The sequence below is a fragment of the Trifolium pratense genome, linkage group LG2, assembly GCF_020283565.1.
Source record: "Trifolium pratense cultivar HEN17-A07 linkage group LG2, ARS_RC_1.1, whole genome shotgun sequence".
In the NCBI taxonomy this organism is placed as follows: domain Eukaryota; kingdom Viridiplantae; phylum Streptophyta; class Magnoliopsida; order Fabales; family Fabaceae; genus Trifolium; species Trifolium pratense.
The window spans coordinates 6,997,794-7,022,931 of NC_060060.1; the positions used below are offsets into that span (position 1 = coordinate 6,997,794).

At 35.4% G+C, this 25,138-nt stretch overlaps 3 protein-coding genes across 7 annotated transcripts; 2 read left to right on the forward strand and 1 right to left on the reverse strand.

Annotated features, from left to right (window-relative positions):
* Positions 1 to 2,825: 2,825 nt before the first annotated feature.
* LOC123906695 (serine/arginine-rich splicing factor RSZ22-like) lies at positions 2,826 to 6,039 on the forward strand. Of its 2 annotated transcripts, none has more exons than XM_045956664.1 (6): positions 2,826 to 2,908; positions 3,097 to 3,208; positions 3,865 to 3,953; positions 5,070 to 5,310; positions 5,429 to 5,545; positions 5,757 to 6,039. In XM_045956664.1, exons 2-6 carry the CDS (start codon positions 3,120 to 3,122, stop codon positions 5,791 to 5,793), a joined length of 573 nt encoding a protein of 190 aa, XP_045812620.1. In that variant the 5' UTR covers positions 2,826 to 2,908; positions 3,097 to 3,119; the 3' UTR covers positions 5,794 to 6,039. The 2 variants fall into 2 exon arrangements, with proteins under 2 accessions (XP_045812620.1, XP_045812621.1); XM_045956665.1 differs by lacking the exon at positions 2,826 to 2,908 and adding an exon at positions 4,108 to 4,462 and having other exon boundaries at positions 3,156 to 3,208.
* A 2,205-nt stretch (positions 6,040 to 8,244) lies between these two features.
* Positions 8,245 to 10,799, forward strand: LOC123906697 (trifunctional UDP-glucose 4,6-dehydratase/UDP-4-keto-6-deoxy-D-glucose 3,5-epimerase/UDP-4-keto-L-rhamnose-reductase RHM2-like). Its single transcript, XM_045956666.1, has 2 exons — positions 8,245 to 9,768; positions 10,356 to 10,799. The coding sequence occupies exons 1-2, from the start codon at positions 8,245 to 8,247 to the stop codon at positions 10,797 to 10,799; spliced, it is 1,968 nt and encodes a 655-aa protein (XP_045812622.1).
* Positions 10,800 to 11,566: 767 nt separating this feature from the next.
* Positions 11,567 to 24,450, reverse strand: LOC123906698 (centromere-associated protein E-like). 4 transcript variants are annotated; one of them, XM_045956670.1, is made up of 9 exons: positions 24,239 to 24,450; positions 23,912 to 24,024; positions 22,151 to 22,975; positions 16,185 to 21,989; positions 13,950 to 14,787; positions 12,968 to 13,653; positions 12,588 to 12,729; positions 12,413 to 12,494; positions 11,567 to 12,334 (listed from the first exon to the last, which is right to left on the reverse strand). In XM_045956670.1, exons 2-9 carry the CDS (start codon positions 23,960 to 23,962, stop codon positions 12,232 to 12,234), a joined length of 8,532 nt encoding a protein of 2,843 aa, XP_045812626.1. In that variant the 5' UTR covers positions 23,963 to 24,024; positions 24,239 to 24,450; the 3' UTR covers positions 11,567 to 12,231. The 4 variants fall into 4 exon arrangements, with proteins under 4 accessions (XP_045812626.1, XP_045812623.1, XP_045812627.1 ...); XM_045956667.1 differs by having other exon boundaries at positions 16,185 to 22,000; positions 22,138 to 22,975; positions 24,239 to 24,449; XM_045956671.1 differs by having other exon boundaries at positions 13,950 to 14,784; positions 24,239 to 24,422.
* Positions 24,451 to 25,138: the final 688 nt, after the last annotated feature.

The window sequence follows — 25,138 nt, forward strand, 5'->3', positions numbered from 1 at the left end:
GTGATAGTAATTTATTTCTTGCAGGTTTGAGAGTCGATTATGCAAGTGGAAGTATTAGTACCTCTCACATTTGTTGTACTCAACGAGAATCTCTAATTAATTGTGCAAAATTTGTTAATTTCAAACTGTTTATTTTTTGTTATCTGATTCTTTAACCTTGCTACTGTTTTTTTGGTTATGAGTTTCGATGGAAAAATGGTGGTGATGTTTTGATGTTGAAAGATATGAGAGGTGAAAGAGGAAGATTATGTGTTTTTGTTATGTGTTGTTCATCTTTGTTTTTGTAACCTCTTTTTACTCATCTTCTTTTCTATAATTTTGTTCTGGTTTATATGGAAAATTAGAGTTTAAGTGAAATAAAAGACAAAATTACGATAAAAAAAAAAAAAGAAGACAAAATTGAAAGGTGGGGTGATGGTAACATAAGAGAGTTTTGGTTTGCATCAAGTATACACGAGAATAGCAAAGAAAAAAAAAATGTCAATGAAAGGGTAGAGAAAGACACTAAGCTTGTTTTGGAAGAGTAGTAAAAATAAAAAAATAAAACTAGGGAGGGGAAGGTGATCAAATATTTAAATATATAAACCGTGTAAAATATTGGGGTATCACATTTTACCTACTTAAAATAGTTTCGTCCTCAAACCTGCATGGCCTTATATTCTACCCTCCTAAAGTAGCTTCGTTCTCGAAACTGAGACTACAAAAAGTTCTTGACACGGACACCTCATGGATCAACTCAATTTATCTGAAATAAGATAGACATTCACGTATATGTACTTTGAGGACATTTTCAAATAAGATAACAATCAACAATGTTTGAGTGGTATAGTTAACCATACACCGTCTCTTAACGACTTTCGAGGACATGGCCAACGCTGACAAAACTCACACACTATGAAACCATCCAACAGTCTGAACTAGATCAAACTACTCTAGCACCATCTGTAACATCCCGACTTTTTAGGACATGTTTTCAATTTTATTATTGATTTGACGGGTGAAACAATGTTATGCGCCCAACATGATGTGAAAGGTTTAAGCAATGCACAAAGAATAAATCTCTTTTGAGGGGAGCTCCTCCTTAACAAAAAGATAAAAGTTCTAAGACCAAAAAAAAAAAAAAGATAAAAGTTCTCAATATTTTTCTGTTTTATTCAATGCTCAATTCCATTTCATATATAGTACTAGGTGGTAGTACCATGACAACTATCCTAAGGTAAGACTCAATTCCACCCAAACGGTTAGAAGAATCACTAAAAGGATAAGCATGAATATAATAAGACAAATGAAAGAGCATAGGATACTCTAGATCCTTCTAAGGTACTAACTAGTTGGCCTTTTGGGCCTGACATAGTCATTCATCTTAATGGGCTCCTAGTAGTTCTCAACGCTTGGTCAGTGGAATGTGTTGATAACTGGTTACCGTTTTCGATACAACTCACTCTCTCTCTCTCTCTCTCTCGTGTTTCATTTCGTTGTTGTTGTTGTTGTTGTGGCTTGGTTGCTGTTGTTGTTGATTTTTTGGATAATATGTTTTTTTTAACTTTTGTTCTACTTCATTTTAGATATTTTTTTAGTAGGTCTATGTTTATGTTTATATTCTATGTTCAGTAGATCTATTTTTTCTAACTAATATGTTTTTTGACTTCTGTTATGCTCATTACACTGTTTGTTGGTGGTTGAGATGAATGATGTGATGGAGCAGAGAACCAATAACATGCAAGAAATGATAGAAGACAATTTTGATGTTGTGTTAAAAAGTTAAAACCTACGGTAGGATTTAGAGCCTTATCTGCTGTGTAATTTTATTGTTAATTCTTTTCTTTAATCTTCACCACGAACTTGTATAAATTTCCTTTGATATTTGTTTATCGTTTTGTGGTGATTTTATGATAATATTTTCTTATGGATTTTGTTGTTTAACAATATCATAATTTTTTTTTGAAATTGACGCAATAAATAAAGTCCAAAATAAAGTTGGGTCAAACATATCTAAGTGGGAAATAATGGCTCGTCAAATTTCGTCCTAGCCGTTTTAGTTAAAAACAAGTTTTTTTTTTTGTAAATGGTCAAAACTGTTGAACCGAACCGAAATTGAGTCAACCCGAGAAACGAAAACTGACCAAACCGAGTAGATAATAGGTTCGATATGGTTATGCATATGTCAGCCGCCGGTCCGACCGATTTTGAGTTTTGAGTCCGACACTGAACTAATGCTCAAGCCTACATATATACTCCCTCTGGTCACTTATATAAGAAAAAAAAACACATAAAACTTTGGTCACTAATATAAGAAAAAGTCAACAACTTTTAAACTAATTAATACTACTATTCATAATATACCCTTATTTAATATTACCTTTTTTCATGCATTTATTTCACTTTTACAAAAATATGTGATTTACAAGGAGAATAAAAAGGGCAATATAATAAACTTAATTATATTTTACATTAAATCAAAAAAATTAACTACACTTAACTAACTTTCTTAAACACTGCGTAAACAATTTTTTTTCTTATATATGTGACCGGAGGGAGTATATGCTAAAAATTCATAATTTATCAACAATAAAAGTAGATATCAATCACTTACCACGCTTCGCGGAGTAAATTGTCCAACCATTGGATAATTCGATAATTTGATCTCTAAAATAAAATCCGCCAAATAGATACTTTATTATTTTTTTTTTTTGTATATATTTTTATTTAATAAATTTAATTTATATTTTTTATATTCAGAACCGGAAAAATAAAATAAAATAAAATATTTTCGATTTTTTTTATGTTAAATTTGTGTGTAAAGACGAAAAAGGACAAGGTGAACTTAAAATAGGGGCCTTATAAATAAATGTTCATAACTTCACATCACATTCTCTTCTCACACAGAAGCTGCTAGGGTTTTTCTCAGGTTTCAGATCTCTTTTCAATTTCTTACTCATTCACTCTCAAACCACATTTTTCTTTCGTTTCTCTCTTCTAGGGTTCCGTTTTTTGTTCTCGTAGTTGAAATTTTCGTCGACGTTCAATTTTATTTTAATTTTTCTCTTTTTTGGTTTCAATTAATTAAATTTTTATCCTTGTATTTGTGATTTGTAGGTTTATTAATCAAGATTGAAACGATGTCTCGTGTGTATGTGGGTAATCTGGATTCTAGAGTTTCGGAGAGGGACCTTGAAGATGAATTCCGTGTTTATGGTGTTATTCGAAGGTAATTGAAGAAATATTCATATGATTATACTTTTATGCAATTTCTTTTGATCATTTGTAAAGGGTTTGTTTGATTTGGAGTTTTATTTTTGTAATTGTTAGTAAATGTATGAAAAGTTTGATCTTTTAGAGAAAATTAGATGGAATTAGGGATTGGTGTTTTTTATGGAGTGGATGTTTTTTGTTTCGTAGGGCTTGTTTGGCCGAGCTTTTTTTTAGAGCTTATGCAAACAGCTTATGCAATATAAATTAGGTTTTATGCTAATTTATAAGTTCACATTAGTGAAAATTGTAATTTTATAAACTTTTCTATCATAAACTATGTTGACAAACTTATAATAATATATAAAAATTGCATAAGCTGTTTGCAAAAGCTCTAAAAAAAGAGGTAAAAAAGCCAGGCCAAACGGACCCTTAATTAATCTTAAAAAGCTGAAATTTTTTGAAAATTTTATTGTAGCAAATTATTGTTGATTCATGGGAGCTTTAATAAGTGTGTGTGTTTTTGAGCTTAGCATGTGTGTGATATTAATCAACTATGATTGATCTTGTTTTGGACTCTTTCAATTCATCAGTTTTGTTTAGAACATGTATTATTGCTTCTTAAGTTTATATTAGAGGGTGATTTTATTTTTTTCATGGATGTTGTTTATGCAGTGTCTGGGTTGCTAGGAGACCACCTGGCTATGCTTTTATTGACTTTGATGACCGCAGAGATGCGCAGGATGCTATTCGCGAATTAGATGGTATGTGTAGAACAATTATTAAAATATATTAAAATGCCAGCCATATATTATTATTGTTATTAAAATTAAAATGACATATGTATTATTGTGATATTATTCTAAACTGCTAATGTATTATTGTTTTTTCCCCACTTTTCCGGTCGATATGTTCAAGGGTTTTCCTCAACTCTACATATTTAAGTCTTCTTCTACTTCTGCATTGTAAATCTGTTATGCAAGCAGCTCTACGTAGTGGTTTTTTCGTTAGTCTTCTTCAGAGTCTGCTGCTTTGTACACTTTGACTTCATGTAAAGCGAATTAACAATGTGAACAGAGGATTTGCACTGCTTTGGGGTGTTATCTCGCAAGCTACACTTCTCTTGCATAATGGCTTTGTTTTATGAGATGTGTGCTTCTGCAATTAACCTGTGGCCCATGTGAGTGCTGCCTGTATATATGTCCCTCTGAGCAACCTGTGCTCCGATTAGTTGTTGTCGATCAGTGGTTTAATAACTTCTGTAAATATTATGGTAACACAATATTGTCTTTACTAAATGAAAAACTTGTTCATAATTATGCCAATATGATCATGCTGCTGTTCAATTTTCTTAAAATTTGGAAAACATTTGTCCTTGATGTAGCCCTAGTGATGTTGTTTGATCTATGTAATGAACTCTTACTGAAATAGGACTTGGATATATTTTAGGTGAATCTATTTATATATGTATTTATTTCATCAATCTGAACAATTTACCCACTTGTCCAATTAATAATTTACCGGTAAGGTAATCCAAGCCTTTCTGTTACCGTTCAATGTTACTGTTCTTTTTCTTTACTGAGACGAACTGTCTAAAGACAAGTATGCTTGCAGGGTTATGGTTCTGTGTATAAACCAATATAAATATTCATCTGTTTAATACCTTTCTGCGTGAAAGCTAATAATACCAATAACATAAACTTTTTGCTAGATGTTCCCTTTTCAAGGATTAAACGTTCAAGTATCTTTGTCAAAATAAAATGATAAATTCAAAGTATCAAACATGGTTCTGTTTTCATTCTCTTAAATACATAGAGCACTGTTCTTTTTTCATTATTGCTTTAATTTACTTGCATTCTCATTTGTATTATGTGCAACAGGTAAGAATGGCTGGAGGGTAGAGCTCTCTCACAATTCTAGAAATGGTGGTAGCGGTGGAGGTGGAGGAGGAGGAGGCGGTCGTGGTCGCGGAGGTGGTGGCGGTGGTTCTGATTTGAAGTGTTATGAGTGTGGTGAACCTGGCCATTTTGCTCGTGAATGTCGCAATCGTGGTGGTGGTGGAGGAAGACGCCGTAGCCGTAGTCCACCTAGATTTCGAAGGAGTCCAAGTTATGGGCGAAGGTGAGATTTCTTTATATTTTCTTGTCTTTGATGGTTGATAGGTTGAATTTTTTACGCTGAGATAATAATTTTCCTTATACTATATTTGCTTATCTTGCCTTTCTTTTGTATGCACCAGGAGTTACAGTCCTCGTGGGCGGTCACCCAGGCGCCGCAGTGTGTCACCTCGTGGACGCAGCTACAGCAGGTCACCACCTCCTTACCGTGGGCGCGAGGAGGTGCCATATGCTAATGGGTTAGTCATGATCTTCCTTCAAAGTTTCTTACTAAACCTAGTTATTATCGTCAATATTCTGACTGACCTGGTTTTCCAAGCAAATTTTATTAAGATGCCGGTGTTTGCTTAATTTGTTATTTAAGTGCACATGGTTTATGTTCTTATTTGCTTGACTAAATTTGTTGCAGTGTTTGTACTGATACAATGTTTCAAAATAATTTATATGCAGAAATGGCATTAGGGATCGACGCAGAAGCAGAAGTTAGATTCAGTAACAGCAATTATTGAGAGAATAGTGAGATTTTGTTCATGAAGTGGTGCATGGATTGCAATATGAGTCTGTTTAGTTGGGCGGACCTAAGTTTTACTACTGTGTTGGATTAGTTTCTTTTATCTTTGCAGTATACTTGTAGTTTCATTGCAGATAACCGTCTATTTTAATTGTTTGCTACAATTTTCCAGATCTTTCTAAAGTATATGATCGTCTCATGTGATGACGTTTCTTTTGGTTCTGCTTTGTGCTCCTGCACTCACTAGTATGAAGATGCCGCCTTTCATTAATTTCTGAGTTGGTTTTTGAAGGGCTAAGTCTATATTTTGATATTTCATGGTGTTCCTAATTTTAGAAGAAAAATAAGCTCTCATATCACTTTCCTTCTAAAAACAAACTCAAGAATTTTATATAAATTTCAAGTGTACTCAATCAAGTAATGGATAAAAAGAACTATAGTATTGTTCTTAAAAAAAACTAGTATATTGCACAAAGCAAATTGAATTACAATTTAAGTTTACTTATCTACACTAATATCTAAAGGGAAAATGGTGTAGCTTTTTTTAATTCCCATAAAATACCCTTAAACATTTATTTTAACTCTTCTTAATTTCTACATTTTTTTAACACTATTGTTATGTTTTATTTTAATAACTTCTTACGAAAAATAACTTCTATACTTTTTTATTTTCATCAAATTATTCATATTTTTTGACTCATTTTTGTTTTCATCAATTGGATCACACATACGAAACTGCTTGTCTGGACTGAGTATAAAAGAACTTAAACTTTTGTCAATTTAGCTGAGTCTCATTCTCATCCCCTAAAGATTGAAATGAACTTTTTCATCACTTCTTCTCCATGTTTTTGTTAGAGAATGACTCAACCAAATATTTGCCAATTCCTAAACAAGATCTAACATGGATAATTCATCTTATTTGAGTTTATGAGTTAAATGAGTTGGAGATTTGAGTTTAAATCATAATAAAGGAGAAACATACTATTCCACAAGTGTAGCTAAAATGACAGCTACATGAGACATTATTGGAGTGGCCAAAGTTCGAACTCCGGAATCCACATTCTCCACATTTAAATGTGAGTTTCTAGCCACTATGCTAAGGGTTCATTTGGCCTGACTTTTTTATCTCTTTTTTTAGAGCTTATGCAAACATTTTATACAATTTTTATATATTATTATAAGTTTGTCAAGGTAGTTTATGATAAAAAAGTTTATAAAATTATAATTTTCACTAGTGTGAACTTATAAACTAGCATAAAACCTAATTTATATTGCAAGCTGTTTGCATAAACTCTAAAAAAAGTTCCGCCAAACGAGTCCTAAGAACAATCAATTAAATCAAGTATATTCAAAGCGAAAGACTTATTTCACTTATGCACGATAAAGATGGATCTTATGGGTGAAAGCTTCTTATCACACAAAATAAAAAGAACAATTCAAACCACTACATGATCAACAATCTAATTATAATGATGTTAGTAACTTGTAGCATTTAATTTTACTAAGTTGAAATATCATTTAACTAGTTGAACCTCTATATATTACATTCTCATCCATTCATTGTTTGGTCCTATATCATTTGCTAGAAGTTAGCTATTTTTGGGGGTCTATAAGAGATCAATGAGAAACATTTATTATTAACAACAAATTGTAAAGTACATTATGAAATCCTAAATTTGAGAGGTAATAAACTATTTCAAACTAAATTAAGCTAATAAGACATTTATCGGATCATAATCCACGTTTGTAACTTATAGCCCCTAGTAGAATTTTAGAGACCTAGTTAATCTCTAACAAACATTACTCATTTCTCTCTCTTCTTTTCTCATCATTGCACACTAATTGCTTTCATTTCTCTCAACCATCCCATGACCATACCACAAGATTTCATGTAAGGTAAAAGACCTATGTACCCTTGCTCTTACTAAAAGCATTACAATCATTATTATTATGAATATAACTAAGTGTTCCTTTTTTTTTCTTGATAAACTTATTCCATGATCATGAATTTCATTAATCTCAAAGTATGATTGCATGTCCTAAGTAAGTTTTATTATGAATATATGATTTTGTTGTTTTTTTTATTTGAATTTCCAACATCATGATTGTATCAAAGACTACTATACCAAAAATTTCGCACTTGTTTGATGTATTAATGAATCGTTCGGGAGAAAACAAGTTTGAAAGGTCACTGAAAATTTGTTTTGCTAGGATTTACTTACATAACGGCCGAACCTCCGATTATCAGGGGCTCCATTCTCCTGATAACCGGATGGTTAAGACTAAAAATATATTCTTTCCCGAATATATATGTTATTTATTCTATATTGTGACTAATCTTCGATTATTTTGTTCAGAAATAGAAGATTGCAGGCATAGAAAAAGTTAAAAGACACAATAAGAAGAAAGATACAATCAAAAACAGAAATGTATGAACCAAAGAACATTCTGATAACTGGAGCTGCTGGCTTCATAGCTTCACATGTAACCACTAGGCTAATTAATAGGTATCCTAGCTACAAGATTGTAGCTCTTGATAAGCTAGATTATTGCTCAAGTTTCAAGAATCTACAATCATGCACATCATCACCAAAGTTCAAATTCATCAAGGGTGATATATGTACAGCTGATATTGTGAATCATCTATTAATAGAAGAGGAAATAGACACAATAATGCATTTTGCTGCACAAACTCATGTTGATAATTCATTCGGAAACTCGATGGAATTTACCTACAATAACATATATGGAACACATGTTCTTCTTGAAGCATGTAGGGCTACAAATTGTGTTAAAAGGTTCATTCATGTTAGTACTGATGAAGTTTATGGTGAAACTGATTTAGATACCGAAATCGGAAACCATGAAACATCTCAGCTTTTACCAACAAATCCTTATTCTGCTACAAAAGCAGGTGCTGAAATGTTGGTTATGGCTTATCATAGATCTTATGGTCTTCCAATTATAACCTCTAGAGGAAATAATGTTTATGGTCCTAACCAATATCCTGAAAAGCTTGTTCCTAAATTCATCTTACTTGCAATGAAAGGCGAAAAGTTGCCGATTCATGGCGATGGATCCAATGTGAGAAGCTATCTTCATTGTGGTGATGTTGCAGAAGCTTTTGATGTTATACTTCATAAAGGAGTAATAGGTCAAGTTTATAATATTGGTACTCAAAAAGAAAGAAGTGTGTTAGATGTAGCTAATGAAATTTGCAAACTTTTTAAATTGGATCCTAAAGGAGTGATTCAGTTTGTTCAAGATAGGCCTTTCAATGATAAGAGATATTTTTTGGATGATCAAAAGCTTAAGAAGCTTGGTTGGGAGGAGAAAACAGCTTGGACAGAAGGACTTAAGATGACAATTGATTGGTACAAAAATAATCCGGACTGGTGGGGAGATGTATCGACCGCTTTGAACCCTCATCCGCGTTTTTCGGCGATCAATCTCTCCGATGAAGCTCAATGGTCTTTCCAATATGGATACTCGAGGCTTTTGAGGTCGTTTACCGATGTCGGCCGGAGGGATTCGGGATTGAAGTTTTTGATATATGGTAGGACAGGTTGGATTGGTGGGTTGTTAGGGAAACTTTGTGATGAGGAGAGAATTTCTTGGGAGTATGGGAGAGGAAGATTACAAGATAGGAGATCAATTTTGGAGGATATAAAGAGGGTTATGCCGACACATGTTTTGAATGCAGCTGGTGTTACTGGAAGGCCTAATGTTGATTGGTGTGAATCACATAAAGTTGAAACAATAAGGACTAATGTAGTAGGAACACTAACTTTGGCTGATGTTTGCAAAGAAAGTGATATATATGTAATGAATTTTGCAACTGGTTGCATTTTTGAGTATGATAAAGAACATCCTCTAGGATCAGGCATTGGATTCAAGGAAGAGGATAAGCCAAATTTCATTGGTTCCTTTTATTCAAAGACAAAGGCCATGGTAATATCTCTGAAATTTAAGTTACATATCTTCTTATTTATAGTAGCATAGCATACTTGCCCTAATTTCTAAGTCAGATTGAAGGTGTGTCTGGTGTCCAACACTGACATGACACTGATACATGTAGTTACATTAAATTATTCTCTTCTCTCAAATAATTATCAGTGTCAACGTGTCAGTGTTGTGTCTGGTGTCCAACACTGACATGACACTGATACATGTAGTTACATTCAATTATTCTCTTTTCTCAAATAATTATCAGTGTCAACGTGTCCGTGTTGTGTCTGGTGTCCAACACTGACATGACACTGATACATGTAGTTACATTCAATTATTCTCTTTTCTCACATAATTATCAGTGTCAACGTGTCAGTGTTGTGTCTGGTGTCCAGCACTAACACATGTAGTTACATTCAATTATACTTTTTTCTCAAATAACTATTGGTGTCAACATGTCTGTGTTGTGTTTGGTCTCCATATCAGTGCTTCATAGGTTACTCTTTTCGTATTAAAAGATTATCATCACATGAAGCGTATTTTCTTGCAATATATGAAATATAATCTAAGAACATGAAAAACACATGCAGGTGGAGGAGCTCCTAAAAGAATATGATAATGTTTGCATATTGAGAGTTAGAATGCCAATATCATCAGATTTAAGCAATCCAAGAAACTTCATAACAAAGATCAGTCGTTACAACAAAGTGGTAAACATACCTAATAGCATGACAGTGCTAGATGAACTCTTACCAATATCAATTGAGATGGCTAAGAGAAACTTAAAAGGTATATGGAATTTCACAAATCCAGGAGTTATAAGTCACAATGAGATATTAGAATTGTATAGGGATTACATAGATCCTTCATTTAAATGGCAGAATTTTGATTTGGAGGAACAAGCTAAGGTAATTGTTGCACAAAGGAGCAACAATGAAATGGATGGTTCTAAGCTCAAAAAAGAGTTTCCTGAATTATTGTCTATCAAAGATTCTGTCATCAAGTTTGTGTTTGAGCCTAACAAGAAAACTTGAGGATGTTATAGTTTTTGTTTTGAAGATTTTTATGTGACATTTGTATCTAAGTTTTTGTTTGGAAGGCTGGTTATAAGAATTCAAATATATAGGGTTATATATTGAATGTTATTTTTTGCAATTTGCATAGTTACTACATTTTTGTTTTATATTATGTATTTATGAACATTTTGTAGTTTACAAGTTTATATGTAAGAAAAATGTATGGTATTTTGCCTATTGGATTGACTCATAATTTACATGTTTTTAGTAGCCTATATGTAAGAACTACTGCTTATTTTTGAGAAACAAAAAATATCAATAACTACCGCAAGATCAAAATTTAACAAAAATTGGTAAAAAAAAAAACTCTACCTAAAAGGTCATGGTGTCACAAAATACCAAGGAGATTTTTTTTTCCCTCATATATGCAAAAAGCAAAAAGAAAAAGATTCTTGTCTATGGGTCTTTGAATGGAGCAGTCTTTATAGGGGTTTTTGTGTAATGGAGAATTGTGATGGAGTTTGGCTTTATAATCTAGCAGTTTAAGGAAAATTTATGCCTGTCATATAATTTCAGAGAATATTCATAACATGCTCCAAAGATTGAATAGGAAGAAATGTTTAAAAAATTTAAGACGATTATGTCAAAAAGGAAATTGACTAAATTCTGTTCATAATTGACACAAATCCATTTAACCTTTATGTATTTGATCTATAATTGTTATGCACCATTCAACACATAGTGCGGATTAGAAAAAAAAATCTACCAGCTACTGTCTCAAAGAATGAGGAGAAATCAAATGCTGATTTATTTACTCTGAAGGTCAAAATCAAAATATATTATGGGGATTACATGGGAATATATTTCAATTTTAATGCCTTAAAAATTCATAATAATGCTATGATTGATATAATAGTAATATGAAAAAAGAATGGCAGTTGAAATTTCTTATGGCTAAGCAGGGAAAAAACTTACAAAAGAATTATGTTTTCCCTATACCTAACTGGTCATTTTCCAGTTTACATGACCCAAAACTTTTGCTATCCCAGTATCCCTTTTAAGAAAAACAGTCAGTATCGAATTGATCTTGTTCAAGGTAAAATGCATGACGTTCTTTGTAAAAAACGCCACCCAGTGTTTTTATGTAGCAGGCTCTTCATCCATTGCTCTTCAAATATTGAGCAATCTGCTTTCTCATCTTCTCTTCATTGCAGTCTGGCACTCTTTCTAGCAGTTGCAGCTGCGTCTTTATTTTTTTATGGTTTATAAGTAAATATCATTGCACCGTAACAGGAAGAAGCAAGTTGAAGGAAGATACTGTACAGCTAAACTGAATCCTTTTTCAAACTATCAGAGGAATATCCCCAATATATATGGAACCTCCTGGTTTTGGACTTTAGACTGACTAATTATACAAAGCCAACTCAGAGCACCAGATAAACCAGAACCCTCAAACAACAAAGAAGGCAAGGAGCGCGTGCATTATGGTCCAATAAATTATAATTCCAAGCCGCAAGACCGGTTGTCTCATTAACGTTCGATCACAGGAAACCCTGCAAAACATGAATGTAACATATATCAAATTTAAACAAATTTCTAAAACCATACAACAGATGGAAAAATAGGCTTACCACAAGCCATCAATCAAGTCAGTCACTGGTCTGGTAAATCTTGGGACAATTTTGGACGATGTGAGTGATTTGAAACCATGAACTGCAAGAAAAAGTGAGGAAACCAAGTTAACAAACCATAGTTTTTGAGAGCACCAGAAGCCAACAACACACAGGTTAAGTAGAGCAAAATTACCCTTGTCGTCGTCTTCATCTTCTATCCTACTGGTACTACCAGGGTCTTCATCAACAGCAATGGCAACATAATCGCTATTGCCCTTGCGCAAACTGCGAACTTGTGGTGTAACAAAAGTCCCTGTTGTTGTCCACTCATTTATCTGTAAAAGAAATAAAATAAGAGCAAATAAATTCAATCTATCGTTGCAACTGCCATAATTGTGTATCTACGTAATGTTTACAAAAAATGGAAAATCTCAAATATTTTTTCATTACTACTCATACATAGTTTTTTTTTTTGAAGAAATAAATAACTATCATATTAATATGGATTCAATTCAATATAAGATTTTTGTACTAGTGCAAGTCAACAATTAAATAAATTATTAACTTCCTTACCACTGGTTCTACCTCCACAATTTCTGAGCTTGTGTCAATTCCCTTTCCAGTTTCTTCCACACCATCAAGCAAATTCAATTGTGATTCTTTCTCATGCAAGGACTTCTCAAGAGTTTCTGCTTTGTGGTTCAACTCTGCTACCTTACTCCTTTCTGCTTGCAACATTTCATCCTTGCTTTCTGCAACTCCCCTTAGATTCTCTAATTCTGATATTAAAGACATCAACTTCTTGTGAAGTAGTTCTTTGTACTCATGAACCTGAGTATCACTCTTCACATCAGAAGGTATATCATCCACCCCATCTCGAGATACAATTGTGTCAACCCATGTAAAGAACTCAACAATCTCATCCAGACTTCTCTGGTTGCTCAGTTGTGATGCACGAAGATCATCATTGGTGCATCTAGTAACCTCTTGCCTTAAGAAAGAAATTTCAGCATCTTTTTCTTGCAATTGGGACTGAAGCTTTTCAACCTCAGAAAGGAGACTTGCAGATAGTTGGTGAAGCTCATCAAACTTGCTTACAGTTACGGAAAGCTTTTTCATAACCTTACCACGAGAAGATTCAAGGCTCTCAATCTCTTGATTCTTTTGTTGAACAGCCTTTTCAAGTGCTGCATATTTCTTGGTCAGTTCTTCCATTTGCATCTCTTCCTCATCAAGTGCATGCATTAGCGCTTCAATTTCTGCAATAAATCATTAAGTTACAGAAATATTGTAAGTTTTGGTTAATAAAAGATAGGAAAATGCTAAATAGTGCCCCCGGGGCACTAGTTAAGGAGACTAAGAATAGTAAAGGACTAAAAGTGTCTTGAAACTTGTTTAGTCAACTTTTTAAAAGTGTAAAAAGTTATGTTTTCAATACACAAGTTTCCTTTTTTGCTTCCTTAACTAGTGCCCCGGGGGTACTAGTTAGCATGACCATAAAAGATATATTACAAGTGCACTTCTTTAAAGACTTAATGAATCATACAAAGCCCACCTTGGTCTTTGGCAGCCAGCAAACTAGTCTGCGATCTCACTTTATCCTCTAATTCAGCTGCAGCCCCTTGCCTATCCTGCAGCTCCTTGATTCTCTGCTCAAGTATCTTCTTCTCGTCCTCAATAACATCTACCTGTTTTTTTAAATTATGTTCCCTCATCTTAAGAGATTCAAGATCTTGAGAGTAGCTGTTTGCAGCAGCTTCAGCGTCCTTAATCTGCTTTACCAGGTCTGCACAAATTCTGTCTCTTTGAACATCCTTCTCCTGAAGCTCCCTCTGTAAATTTGTTACAGTAGCCTTCATTTCCTTTTGATTAGCATCTAAAAATTCAGTTTTTATGCTAGCAAACCCATTTGCAGCCAACAGCAATCTATCTGCCATGATTTTAATACATTCCTCAGATTTTTCATCATCAAATGACGGTGATTCCAAGTTAATCCCTAAATCTGAAAGTTCAACCTTTTCTCCAACCAGTTCAGCTTTTCCGTTCTCAAGTGCAGTGACAGAATTCATGCATGATTCATAAAGGTGGGCAATGTTCTCACGCAATGCAACAAGTTGCAGATCTCGTTTACTAACTTCTTTCTTCATGTTCTCACACGATTCTCTTTGGGAAGTAATTTCCATCTGAATGTTTGTCATTAGTTTCGACAGAGTATTGTCTTGCTCCCGTGCCAAACTTGAGTGCACCTGTATTCTTTCCTTAAGAGAGCTGACCTCCACCAAAAACTCTTGCAGCTTATTCCCAAATAGATGAAAACCTTCAACAATGGTGTTATCATTGTAGTGGTCTATTGTGCCAAATTCTGACCAAGAATCTTCATACACAGAGCTCTTCTAAGAAAATTCACGAGTATTAGAAAGAAAAATGAGTCAGATAACACAATAATAGCAAGGTAAATAATTATGTCTGACATGTTAATTAATACAGTGAAGACAAATTAGAGGCCACGATATTAAAAGGAATAAAATTTGGGATATCAACTTGTGTGTGTGTGTGTGTGAGAGAGAGAGAGTTGTATACTGGAAGTTTGCAAATGCAGAAGCAACATTATATATATATATATATATATATATATAGATAGATAGATAGACACACATACACTACAAATATGTTCCACCTACCATTACAGAGTTAAATGTCAAGAAAATAATGTACTCAAATTGCCAATTTATAATACAATTTTTCCACAGCTTCTCAGGAAAGCACATTAAAAGATAAATTATTGACAAAGTAAAGAAAAATAAATTAAAAAAGAAGTGATTTAATTCTAGAAGGTGTGATGAGATAAAATCTCAGCTGCTCAAGCTATGTGATATGGTCGTGAAAAATTAACTCATCCAAATCCTTTAAGGAAACTTCTTTGTCCAACTTTGTTAGGATATAAAATATAGGATAATTAGAGTAGTTAAGAGCTAGTTAATAGAAGTTAGTTAGTAAGTTGTTGACAAGTTTGTTGGGTGGTTGTTATTTTGGTTATTCTTAGAAAGTTTTTAAATAGCCCTCAATTGGCAGAGGGGATAGATGGCTTTGAATAATTAAATTTAGTGACTAGAGAATTATCTAGTGTGAAAGTAGAGTGCACATTCGGAGTAGCCTTGAGGGGGGAAATAGCCTAGAGAATTATTCTAGGAAATTCTTTCTTGCTCAAAGGAAGGATCCTAACAAACATCCTTTCAAGCTCAGTGAATATGTCTGTTAAGAGTCCCACATTTGATGGGATATGGTCTGACAATGTGTTTATATAAGTGGGGATAGTCCTCACCTTACAAACCGGTTTTGTAGGATTGTGTGTTAGCCCAGTCCAAATTCTAAGATGGTATTAGTGTCTATCTAAGATCCCCTGGACCACATGCTATTGGGTCACACTCCAGATTATAGTCTTGGGCCTGATGGGTGTGTTAAGAGTCCCACATTGGATGAACTATGGCCTGACAATGTGTTTATATAAGTGGTGGATAGTCCTCGCCTCACAGCCAGTTTTGTAGGGTTGAGTTAAGCCCAACCCAAATTCTACGAATGTCAATCTGACCAAAGCTACTGATCCCATCCCGAAAAACAAAATAGCATAAGAAATTAAATTAACAAATAATTATCAAATATCAGCCGACTGCAGGCTATGTTCCATTACTGATTCTCATAACACACCTCATAAAAATAAAAATAAAATAAAAAATCAAAACTGAGTGCAAAATATCATTGTAAGTGTTTAGTAGACATATCACAATTATACCTTATTATCAGATGACTTGCGTAAAATATCATCATGTTCTTTGCTGAAAGATGAATCCACCACATTTGGAGCATTGTTTCCTTTCATACACGACTGAAGACCAGCTTCCAGATTCCGAAAAGATTCCAAATCTGTGAAAAAAGCCTTAGCCAGTAAATTCTGAACCTCACCGAAGTGTCTCCAGACTTGGTTCATGCTAGATTTTAATTCCACCAGCTCATAAAAATGGCTCATTTTTTCTTCCTTGTGCAATGTAGATAACTTTTCAAGATGTGAAAGAGCTTCCAGTTTGGCGCCCTCCGCTGAATCCCTTTCTCTTTTGAGATCCACAAGTTCATCGACCGCCTTAGCAAGCTCCTCCTGAAAACTATCATTCCTTTCTTGAACCTCATTCAATTCTGCCAACAGGAGCTCTGATGCTCTTTTAGATTTCCTGGATTCTTGTTCTAAAGAAGCAACAGAATTATGCAGTTCAGAGAACAGCTTTCCGACACATTCCACCTTCTTCACTGGATCACTTATATGACCTTGACCACCAACATCAATCTCACCTAACTTGTTCAAAACCAGTTTCAAGGAATATTCTTTCTCCTGCAAATGGAGTTCAGTTTCTTCCAAACGATGCTTCAGAAGAGAACTCTCAGATTCAAGAGCTTGTAACCTATCTGGGTAGGTTGACAACTGCCTCAACTTCTGTTCATGCTCGGCAATAGTGTGTTCCCGGTTGATGATCTCAGATTTCAAGTGCTCCATCTCAGCACTCATCTCACCGATGGTTTGTTTTAGACTGTCTCTTTGTTGCACCAGTGACTTCCCTTTCCTGACTGCAACATTTAATTTCTCTCTAGCAGAAGCTGACTTCTGCTCCTCTTGATTAAGAAGCTCTTGCAACTCCTCAGTTCTTTTACTCAGAGCTCCAACTTCACCGGATAGAGATATTTGCTTTTCCAAAGTTCTCTCTCCCTCCTCCTTCAAATGCTCTAATTCGCTCAAAGCCGCCTCCAGATCTTTCTTGTATCTATCAATATCCGCTTCCGCTTGCTCCTTAGCATGTATATCAATACTTCTTTCCTTACGAAGAGTAGCATCATCTTCTTGCGAATGATGTCCTTCAAGTACAACACCACTCGTGGCTTTTATCGATGAAAGACTAGCATGATTTTCTATAAGCTTTCTCAGCAATTCTTCAAAAGAATCAATATTTGCACCATCAGAAATCTGATATTCTGTTTCAGATCCTGACAAAGCATCCCCAACTAAGTCTCGTAATTTTTTTATCTTGTCATCGATGGTGAAAATTTGCTCTTCAATTTCAGCTTTCTGCTCCAATTGGTCCTTCAAACTAATTATTTCATTGTGCAGATTTTCATTCTCAAGTTCAGCTTCCCTTCTCTGCACTGATAGTTTCTCACATTCGTGTCTCAGAGCCTCTAATTCTTCAGAAAGGTGCTCTCTCTCAGATGTCTGAGCTCTAAGGTCTTCTTGAAGAGCGGACACTGTCCTTTGAGACTCTTCCAGATCAGCATTTAGCAATCCACAATAACTTTCATATCTTTCAATCTTCATCTGGAGAGAATCTACATGATGATTAGCCTCGGCAAGTGCTCTTCCTACCCATTCAATCCTATCATCCATCTCCACAGACCGCAAATGTGAAGGCATATCAATCTTGTTTACAAGCTCTTCCCATCTCTGAACTATGCTGTTTCTTTCCATCAATGACTGCTCCAGCATTTCGTTTTGCTCAGCCAACCCATAATATTTACTCTGCAACTCCTCAAAGTTCTTTTGAAAATCACTCCCTGAATCTGGCTGTTGCTGACTATCATCATTCAAGGAATCTGTGACAACAAAACCAGCATCAGAGTGTGAACGTCCTCCTGCATCATCCCCTGAATCTGGTTGTAGCTGATTATCATCTTTCCAGGAATCTGTGACAGCATTACCAGAATCAGAGTATGAACGTTCTACTGCAGAATCCTTCTGCTCCCAATCATTCACGGGCAATGAGTTTCCAACAACTGACCTAACCAACCAATCAATCTTTTCAATTATATCACTCGAATGAAACTGCTCAGGCAGATCCAGATCTTCCAAAACCTCTTCTATCCTCTGAAGCATTGAATCTTTGAGGAGAAATGATTCTCTCAAGGCATTAGCCGAATTACGAATATATGAAAGTTCAGATTCCAGAGCTTCCACACGTTCACCAGCCTCTGAATAGGTCTTAAGTTTTGTTTCAAGCTCATGAAGTCTTGTATCTTTCAACTTCAACTCTTGCAAGCATCTCTCCAGTTCACCAGATGTCTCAGCTAGGGACTGCTTGAGGCCATCTCGCTGTACAATCAACCCTTTTCCCTTGGCAACAGCTATGCCAAGCTTCTCCCGGATGGAGGACACTCGTTGTTCTGAATGGTCGAGTTCATTTGCTTTCTCACGCAATTCAGAACGTGCAGCAGAAAGAGCTTCCTCGGCTTGATGTAAGCTTTCCCTTAGAACGAAGATTTCATTTTCATTCTCAAGACGCAGCATGTCTAGATATTGCATCTTTTCCTTCAGTTCATCCAATTCCAACTCCTTTGATCCATATTCTTCTTTAGTGGTGTGATTCTGGATTTCAGCCTCTTTGGTTTTCTGTACAAGACTAGAGACTAATGAACCTAAGTACAACAGGGGTGAAGTGTTTATTTCGATATTCAGAGTTCCCACATTCAGCACACCTTCAACATCGTTGATTAGCTTCCCAACAGAATCAAAACCAAGACACTTCATCTTCAATTCTTCCAATTCTGTTTCCCTGTGCACCAATTCTGACTTCATATTCTTGGTAACAGACTCCAGTTCCAGCTTTTCAATCAATACATCCCCCAAATGCTTCATGATGGTATCATAACTATTATAATTCAGTAGATCAGGCAGTGCCTCACTTTGCTCATCTATCTTCTTATCATCATCCAAAGACCAACCACTACTATATATAAGTTTCCTCAGGTCGCTGTACATCTTCTGCAATACATTGATAGCCATTTCATTCCTCCCTAGCAGATGATCGCATTTTGACGTCATTTCTTTATATGACGTGGAGATTATTTCATGATCCGCATTAGTAGCTTCAAGTTTCTTCTGCAGATCAAAAATCATTTCACTGGCAGCACTAACAGAAGCTTCTAACAAATGACTGATATCAAAGCCAACCCGGGTGTCAGAAGAGGCCGATGTAGACGAAGTTTCCCCAACTGATTCATTCAGCTTTGCAACTAACTCAACAATATCAGAAATTGCAGTGTTCCAGCCTTGCTCGAGTAGCATTGCCCTCTCTGTCGCTTCCTTCTGCAAGTTTTCTAGTTGACTGCCAACAACAGAAGCCATCTCTTTCGATCTTTGTTTCACATCATTCAGTTCAGCATGCAATTCAATAATTTTTGAATGACAATATCCAAGATTTTCATAGAGTTCATTATTTTTGGCTTTGTGATGGATATCTTTTTGCTTTAGAGCTTCACAGATTTCCTCAAGATGACATTTCTTTTCCTGAATGTCACCCAGAAGTTGCTTAACTGATTCATATTGAACTGCAAGTTCGATGTTAGATGCTTCCAAATCTGAACAATGCTGCTTCAATCCTTCAAACTGGTCCTCGAGATCACTGTACTTTGCATCCCCAATTTTCCTGCCATCTCGTTCCCCCTTGAACAATGCAGCTGCACTATGAACATCCAGCTTCCACTTTGAAAGCAATTTTCTCAAGTTTCTTACTTGCTCTTCGGTTGACATAATAAATGAGTTTGATTGTGACTCACTTATCTCTACCTGACGCTCATCTTCCTTTACTTTTGATTCAAAAGCCTGTATCAATTTTGACACAGCGGGTAAAGAAACTTTCTCACCAGTCCCACCAGAGATTACTGATTGAGAACGCAACTGATCAATTGCCTTTTCAAGCTTCACCAAGACATTTTCCACCTCATTCAAACCAGTCTTTAACGAAACAAACTCAAGAGAATCATTGAAAATTTCTTGTTCGGATATATTTTCAAATGGTCCCCCTGCTGCACCTTCATCTAGCCTCTGATGATCCATCTGATGAGAATCTTCAGTAACTGCAATTCCAAGGCCCTTACTTTGGTCCCATCCAACATGTGCTTGATTACCAAAGTTCTCAAGTTGAGATAGTTGTTCACTGTGTTTCTTTTCAATTTCTTCTATTTTAGCCTTGTGCTCATCCAAAGTGCTATTGAGAGATGCATTTTCCTTGGAAAGTTGTTCTAAGTGCATTGTGGCTTCTTTAAGGTCATCTTCAAACCTCGTTCGGTCTCCCTTTTCTATAGATGATTGTTCTTGTAGGGAAACAATCTGAGAAGAGAGCCTTTGATTCTCAAGAACAGCAGATTGACTCTCGTCTTCCAGACTTTTAATCTTATCAACTGACAATGCAAGGTCACCATTTAAGTTGGAATTTTCTGCCTGTAGACTTGCCACCAAATCTTTATTCTCAACCAAATCTAACGATAGCCTATCAATCTCATGCAAGAGATGCTCAATTTCTGCTTTGAACTTATTGCTCTCTTCGGTCACCAAAGAGATCCTGTCAATTAAATTGGAATTTTCGACTTCTACTCCTTCCATTGAACTCTTTAAGCCAGATAATTCAGTTGCCAGATTCTTACTTTCATAGAGGTAAAACTCCTTCTCCTCCGCAAGTTTATTTTTCTCCGCAATCACTAAATTAAGAGTTTCGCTCATGCCCTTCTTTTCATCCTGTAAACTTGAGATCAAACTTCTGCAGTCAGCCAACTCTGTGGAGAGATCCGATGAATCTTTCTGAGACATGTCAAAACTAATCTGTAGCTCAACTACTCTGGCAGAAAGAGCTTCAACCCCTGCCATGGCAGTATCAAATTGGTTTTGTAGCTCTACACTCTTGCGTGAATTAATCTGTAGTTCTACACGACAGTTAGCAAGTTCTTCGCTAAGGCGTTGATTGTTCTCATTAACTTCATTGCGCGAATCACGGAGTTGTGATAGTTCACTAATCAAATGGTGACGGTGATAATCAGATTCCGATTGGAGCTCCAGTTGTTCAGCTAGCTGCATATTGAATATGTTTTGCATCGTACTAGCAAGAAACAATTCTTCTTTCAGTCTCTGAAATGCTTCTGAAAAGTCATGATCTGGTAGAACTGGACTACTGGTTACAGGATCTGCATCAGAAACTGCTCCTCTTTCCTTGAGCAGAAACTGGTACTCTTCTTCATTAATCCCTTTTATAAATTCAGCTAGCTGCAAGAGATTAACTGAGCTTGCATTAGACATAGGAGATACGTCAAACGATCTGGTTGAAGCAACTACGGACAACTCGTGAGTGGGATCGTCAACTGCAGATCCAACAAGAGTGAATTGCTGGTTAAACCCCTCCTGAAGCGCCATGTCCTGTCCACTACGGACTCCCGTGCTTATCTGTTCTTGATTAGACTGAAGAATCATTTCTTCGCGAGATGAACCCGGTAATGCATCTCTCTCCAAATTTTCCATTGAAGTCCCCACAGATACGATATTATCTTGCTGGCCTTTATCAAAACCCAAAAGCTGATCTGGCATAATGTCCTCAAGGGAGGAGAATAATTCAACTGGCCTGTCTAGCTGTTCTGCTTCATGAGATGCCTCCTCGATTATAGTATTCTCCAAAGCAATTCTTGAAAGAGACTGATCACTCTCACCAGCTTCAAACAAACGAATCTCCTTTTGATTATCTATAATTGCATCAGTGCTTTGATAAGATTTCGTCATATCCAAACCATCAGCTTCCTGCATTGCCCCTACCCAGCAATAAATGAGAATATAAATTATAAATCAAATTCACATATCAGTTTTCCCAGCCTTCCCAACTAATACCCTTATAATTGAACATAAAATTATGCAATTAGATTAAAGAGACAGGGAGAGAGAGCACAACCTAAATCTGTTACCTGATCTTCTCTCGTTTGCGCCACAAATGTATTGGGAATATTCTCCGATAAAGGCAATGTGTCTTCCCTTTTTTCACTCTCTTTTTCAGCTGTGACAGACTCATCCACTGCAGTTGTAATAGAAGCGTGTGGTGACAAAAGGGCAACAGGTTCATGGGCATGATTGTGTGCTGTTCCTCCTTCACTATTTGAAGTTTTTGAAGACACGTCTTTTGCTACATCAGAGCCAACATTCTTAGATCCCCCTTGATCTTGGGATGACGATTCAGATTCGTTCTCATGGACTCTGGGACCCTCAAGTGCATTAGAATCCAATTCAGTTCTGTCGACTGTATCATATGTCATGGCCACTGACGATGAATCAAAAGATGGATCAACGTCAGGAGGTGACGAGCTTGTCAAAGATTCATCTTTTGCCACATTATCACCAAGATTCTGAGAACTCCCCCCTTGATCTTTGGCAGACAAATCAGAATCCTTCTCATGGACCCCACGACCCTGAAGTGCCGATTTAGCATTAGAATCCAAATCAGTTACTTCACCTGTATCATATGTCATGGCCACTGGAGAAGAATCAACAGATGGATCAACATTGTCAGCAGTTGCTGAGCTTGCCAAAGACTGTGACTCTAGTGATTCAGTGATAACCACATTGGGGTCACTGTTGGTTTCAACATTTCCATCAGTAACTTGAGATGATCCGGTAGAGGTAACACTGGCAGTATCGGCATCAGACTCAGGTAGCTCATTTTTAGTAGACTTTTTTGATGATTTTCCGCGGCTACTACCACCTTTATTCACCCTCTTCTGGCGATATTGTTCGAGCTGACGATAAAAACATGACAATCAAAATTAATAACTGCAACCATTCAACTGACCACCCTATATATGCTGAAGCAGACTAGTAAGAGGAGACATATAGGAAGAGAAAGATAAAATCTCATATTTTCTGGTCCTATAAAAAATAAATCCCATTTACACACGCATCAACCTTCAAAAATGCAAATGAAAAGCTGAATAACTACAAGGTTCGGCATGCCACATAGGTGGATTTGGAGTCAGTTTTGTTAAAATTCTCCACAAGAACTTAATGGAAGAAAAAAATTATAGTAACTAAGAATTTTTAAAACAATAGCTTTTCCATCTCATTTTTTCAGAAGTTCTCTCTTTCAACTTATCCATTAACACCTATAAGTATAAACTTATCAACTATACATTTTACTTTCTTAAATGCACCGTTACTTCACAGTATACACAAATTCTTCTAAGTTGTGACAATTTACTAAATCCTAGAACACAACTATTTAACTCTAATTGGAAACAAAACCAAGAGTAAAAAAACAAGAGGTTGGTGCTTTCAATCATACATCACGGAAAATAGCAGTTTATTCAAATTCAGCTATGCTGCAGTGTTTTAGTGCCACTATAGGCTCTATTTGAGAACATGTTATACTAAACAGCGTATCACCGAACAATAGCAATTTGCTCAAATTCCACTGCACCATAGCCGCTATATCTCTGTACTAAATAGTGTATTGTAGAACAACAGCGATTCATTCAAATTTACCTATGCTATAGCTACTATATGGCAACACTTTGAAGTTTGAACTAAACAGTGTATTACAAAACAATATCAATTTATTCAAATTCTGTTGCACTATAGCTGCTATTTAACAACATTGGCAAAGCTAATTACCCAAACACACACACAAACTTGATACATAAGAAATTGAAATTGATGAGTTTAACAAAGAGAGATACCTTCTTTTTACCAGCTGCGAGTAGATCGGTACGGCTCTTGTTCTTGTCCATTTTCCGATCCACTCCGTTGTTGCTACCCACTGTAACTAAACTGCAATCACCACACCCTAATCCTGCACCGAATCAAATCAATTTTCAATCACGTTATTACAAAATTATCAACGATTCCGTTACAGTTACGTTACAGAAAGCAATGTATTCGTCTTGAATTTTGAGGTTTTTTCAAAAAAATCATTTCTATCATAACCGTCTGATTTGAAAAAATGGAAATCGAGAAATTAAAAAATTGAACGAATAAATGAATGTGAAGATGAAGAAGAAGTGAACCTTGATTGAGGATTGGGGAGAGATATGTGACGACGTCGTCGAGGTTTTCATTCAAAGCGCGGTGGTTAGTGGTGGTGGTGGCGGTGGTTCAACGATTTCGTTAGTTTTGTTTTCTCTCTAACTTTCGTAGCGGAGAAGAGAGCGTGTTTGAGATCTAAACGTACACACGCGCACACGAGCGTTATTTTCTCTTTGGTTAAGTATCTTAATCTAAAAAAAAAACCTAGTGTGTTTTATTTTATTTTTCTTCCAAAAAAGATAATAATTATAATAATAAAAATAAAAATGTACCAAAAAAAAATTAAACAATAATTCCATGTAATATTTGGTATTCTTGAACCTTCTTCCCCGCGCCCGCGTAAAGAATATACGATAATCTTCAGTTTAAACAACCGTAATAACGTATTATCAAATATAAAGAATAAAGAATATATAATTATAATCTCGAGTTCAAAACTTCAAGCTACTAAAATGTGATCAATAATTTGTCAAAAAAAAAAAATGTGATCAAATAAATTATTAGCTACTCTAAAAATTTATATTGTCTCCACCAAAAAAAAAATATATATTGTCATGCATTATTTTATTTTTTTTTGGTAAGTAAGCTAAGAAAAACAAAAAAAAAAAGAAAGATTATTCTCGACGGAAGAGAGTTCCCGTTGCATCATTTCGAAGAAGATCACGAATGCCTTCTGGAGGAGAAGCATGGGTCGAGAAGTCAAGATATGAGGAGGCTCCAAGTTTAGCGAAGAAATCTGCACATTGATTCCCCTCTCTAAGTGTGTGATAAAGAGAGACATTGGTTTGGGCGAACAACTCTTTTATTCATATTTTTAAAATCACAGTTATTCATTCTCTAAATATAAAACTTTGTATATTCATGTTATTTTAATTGTCTTT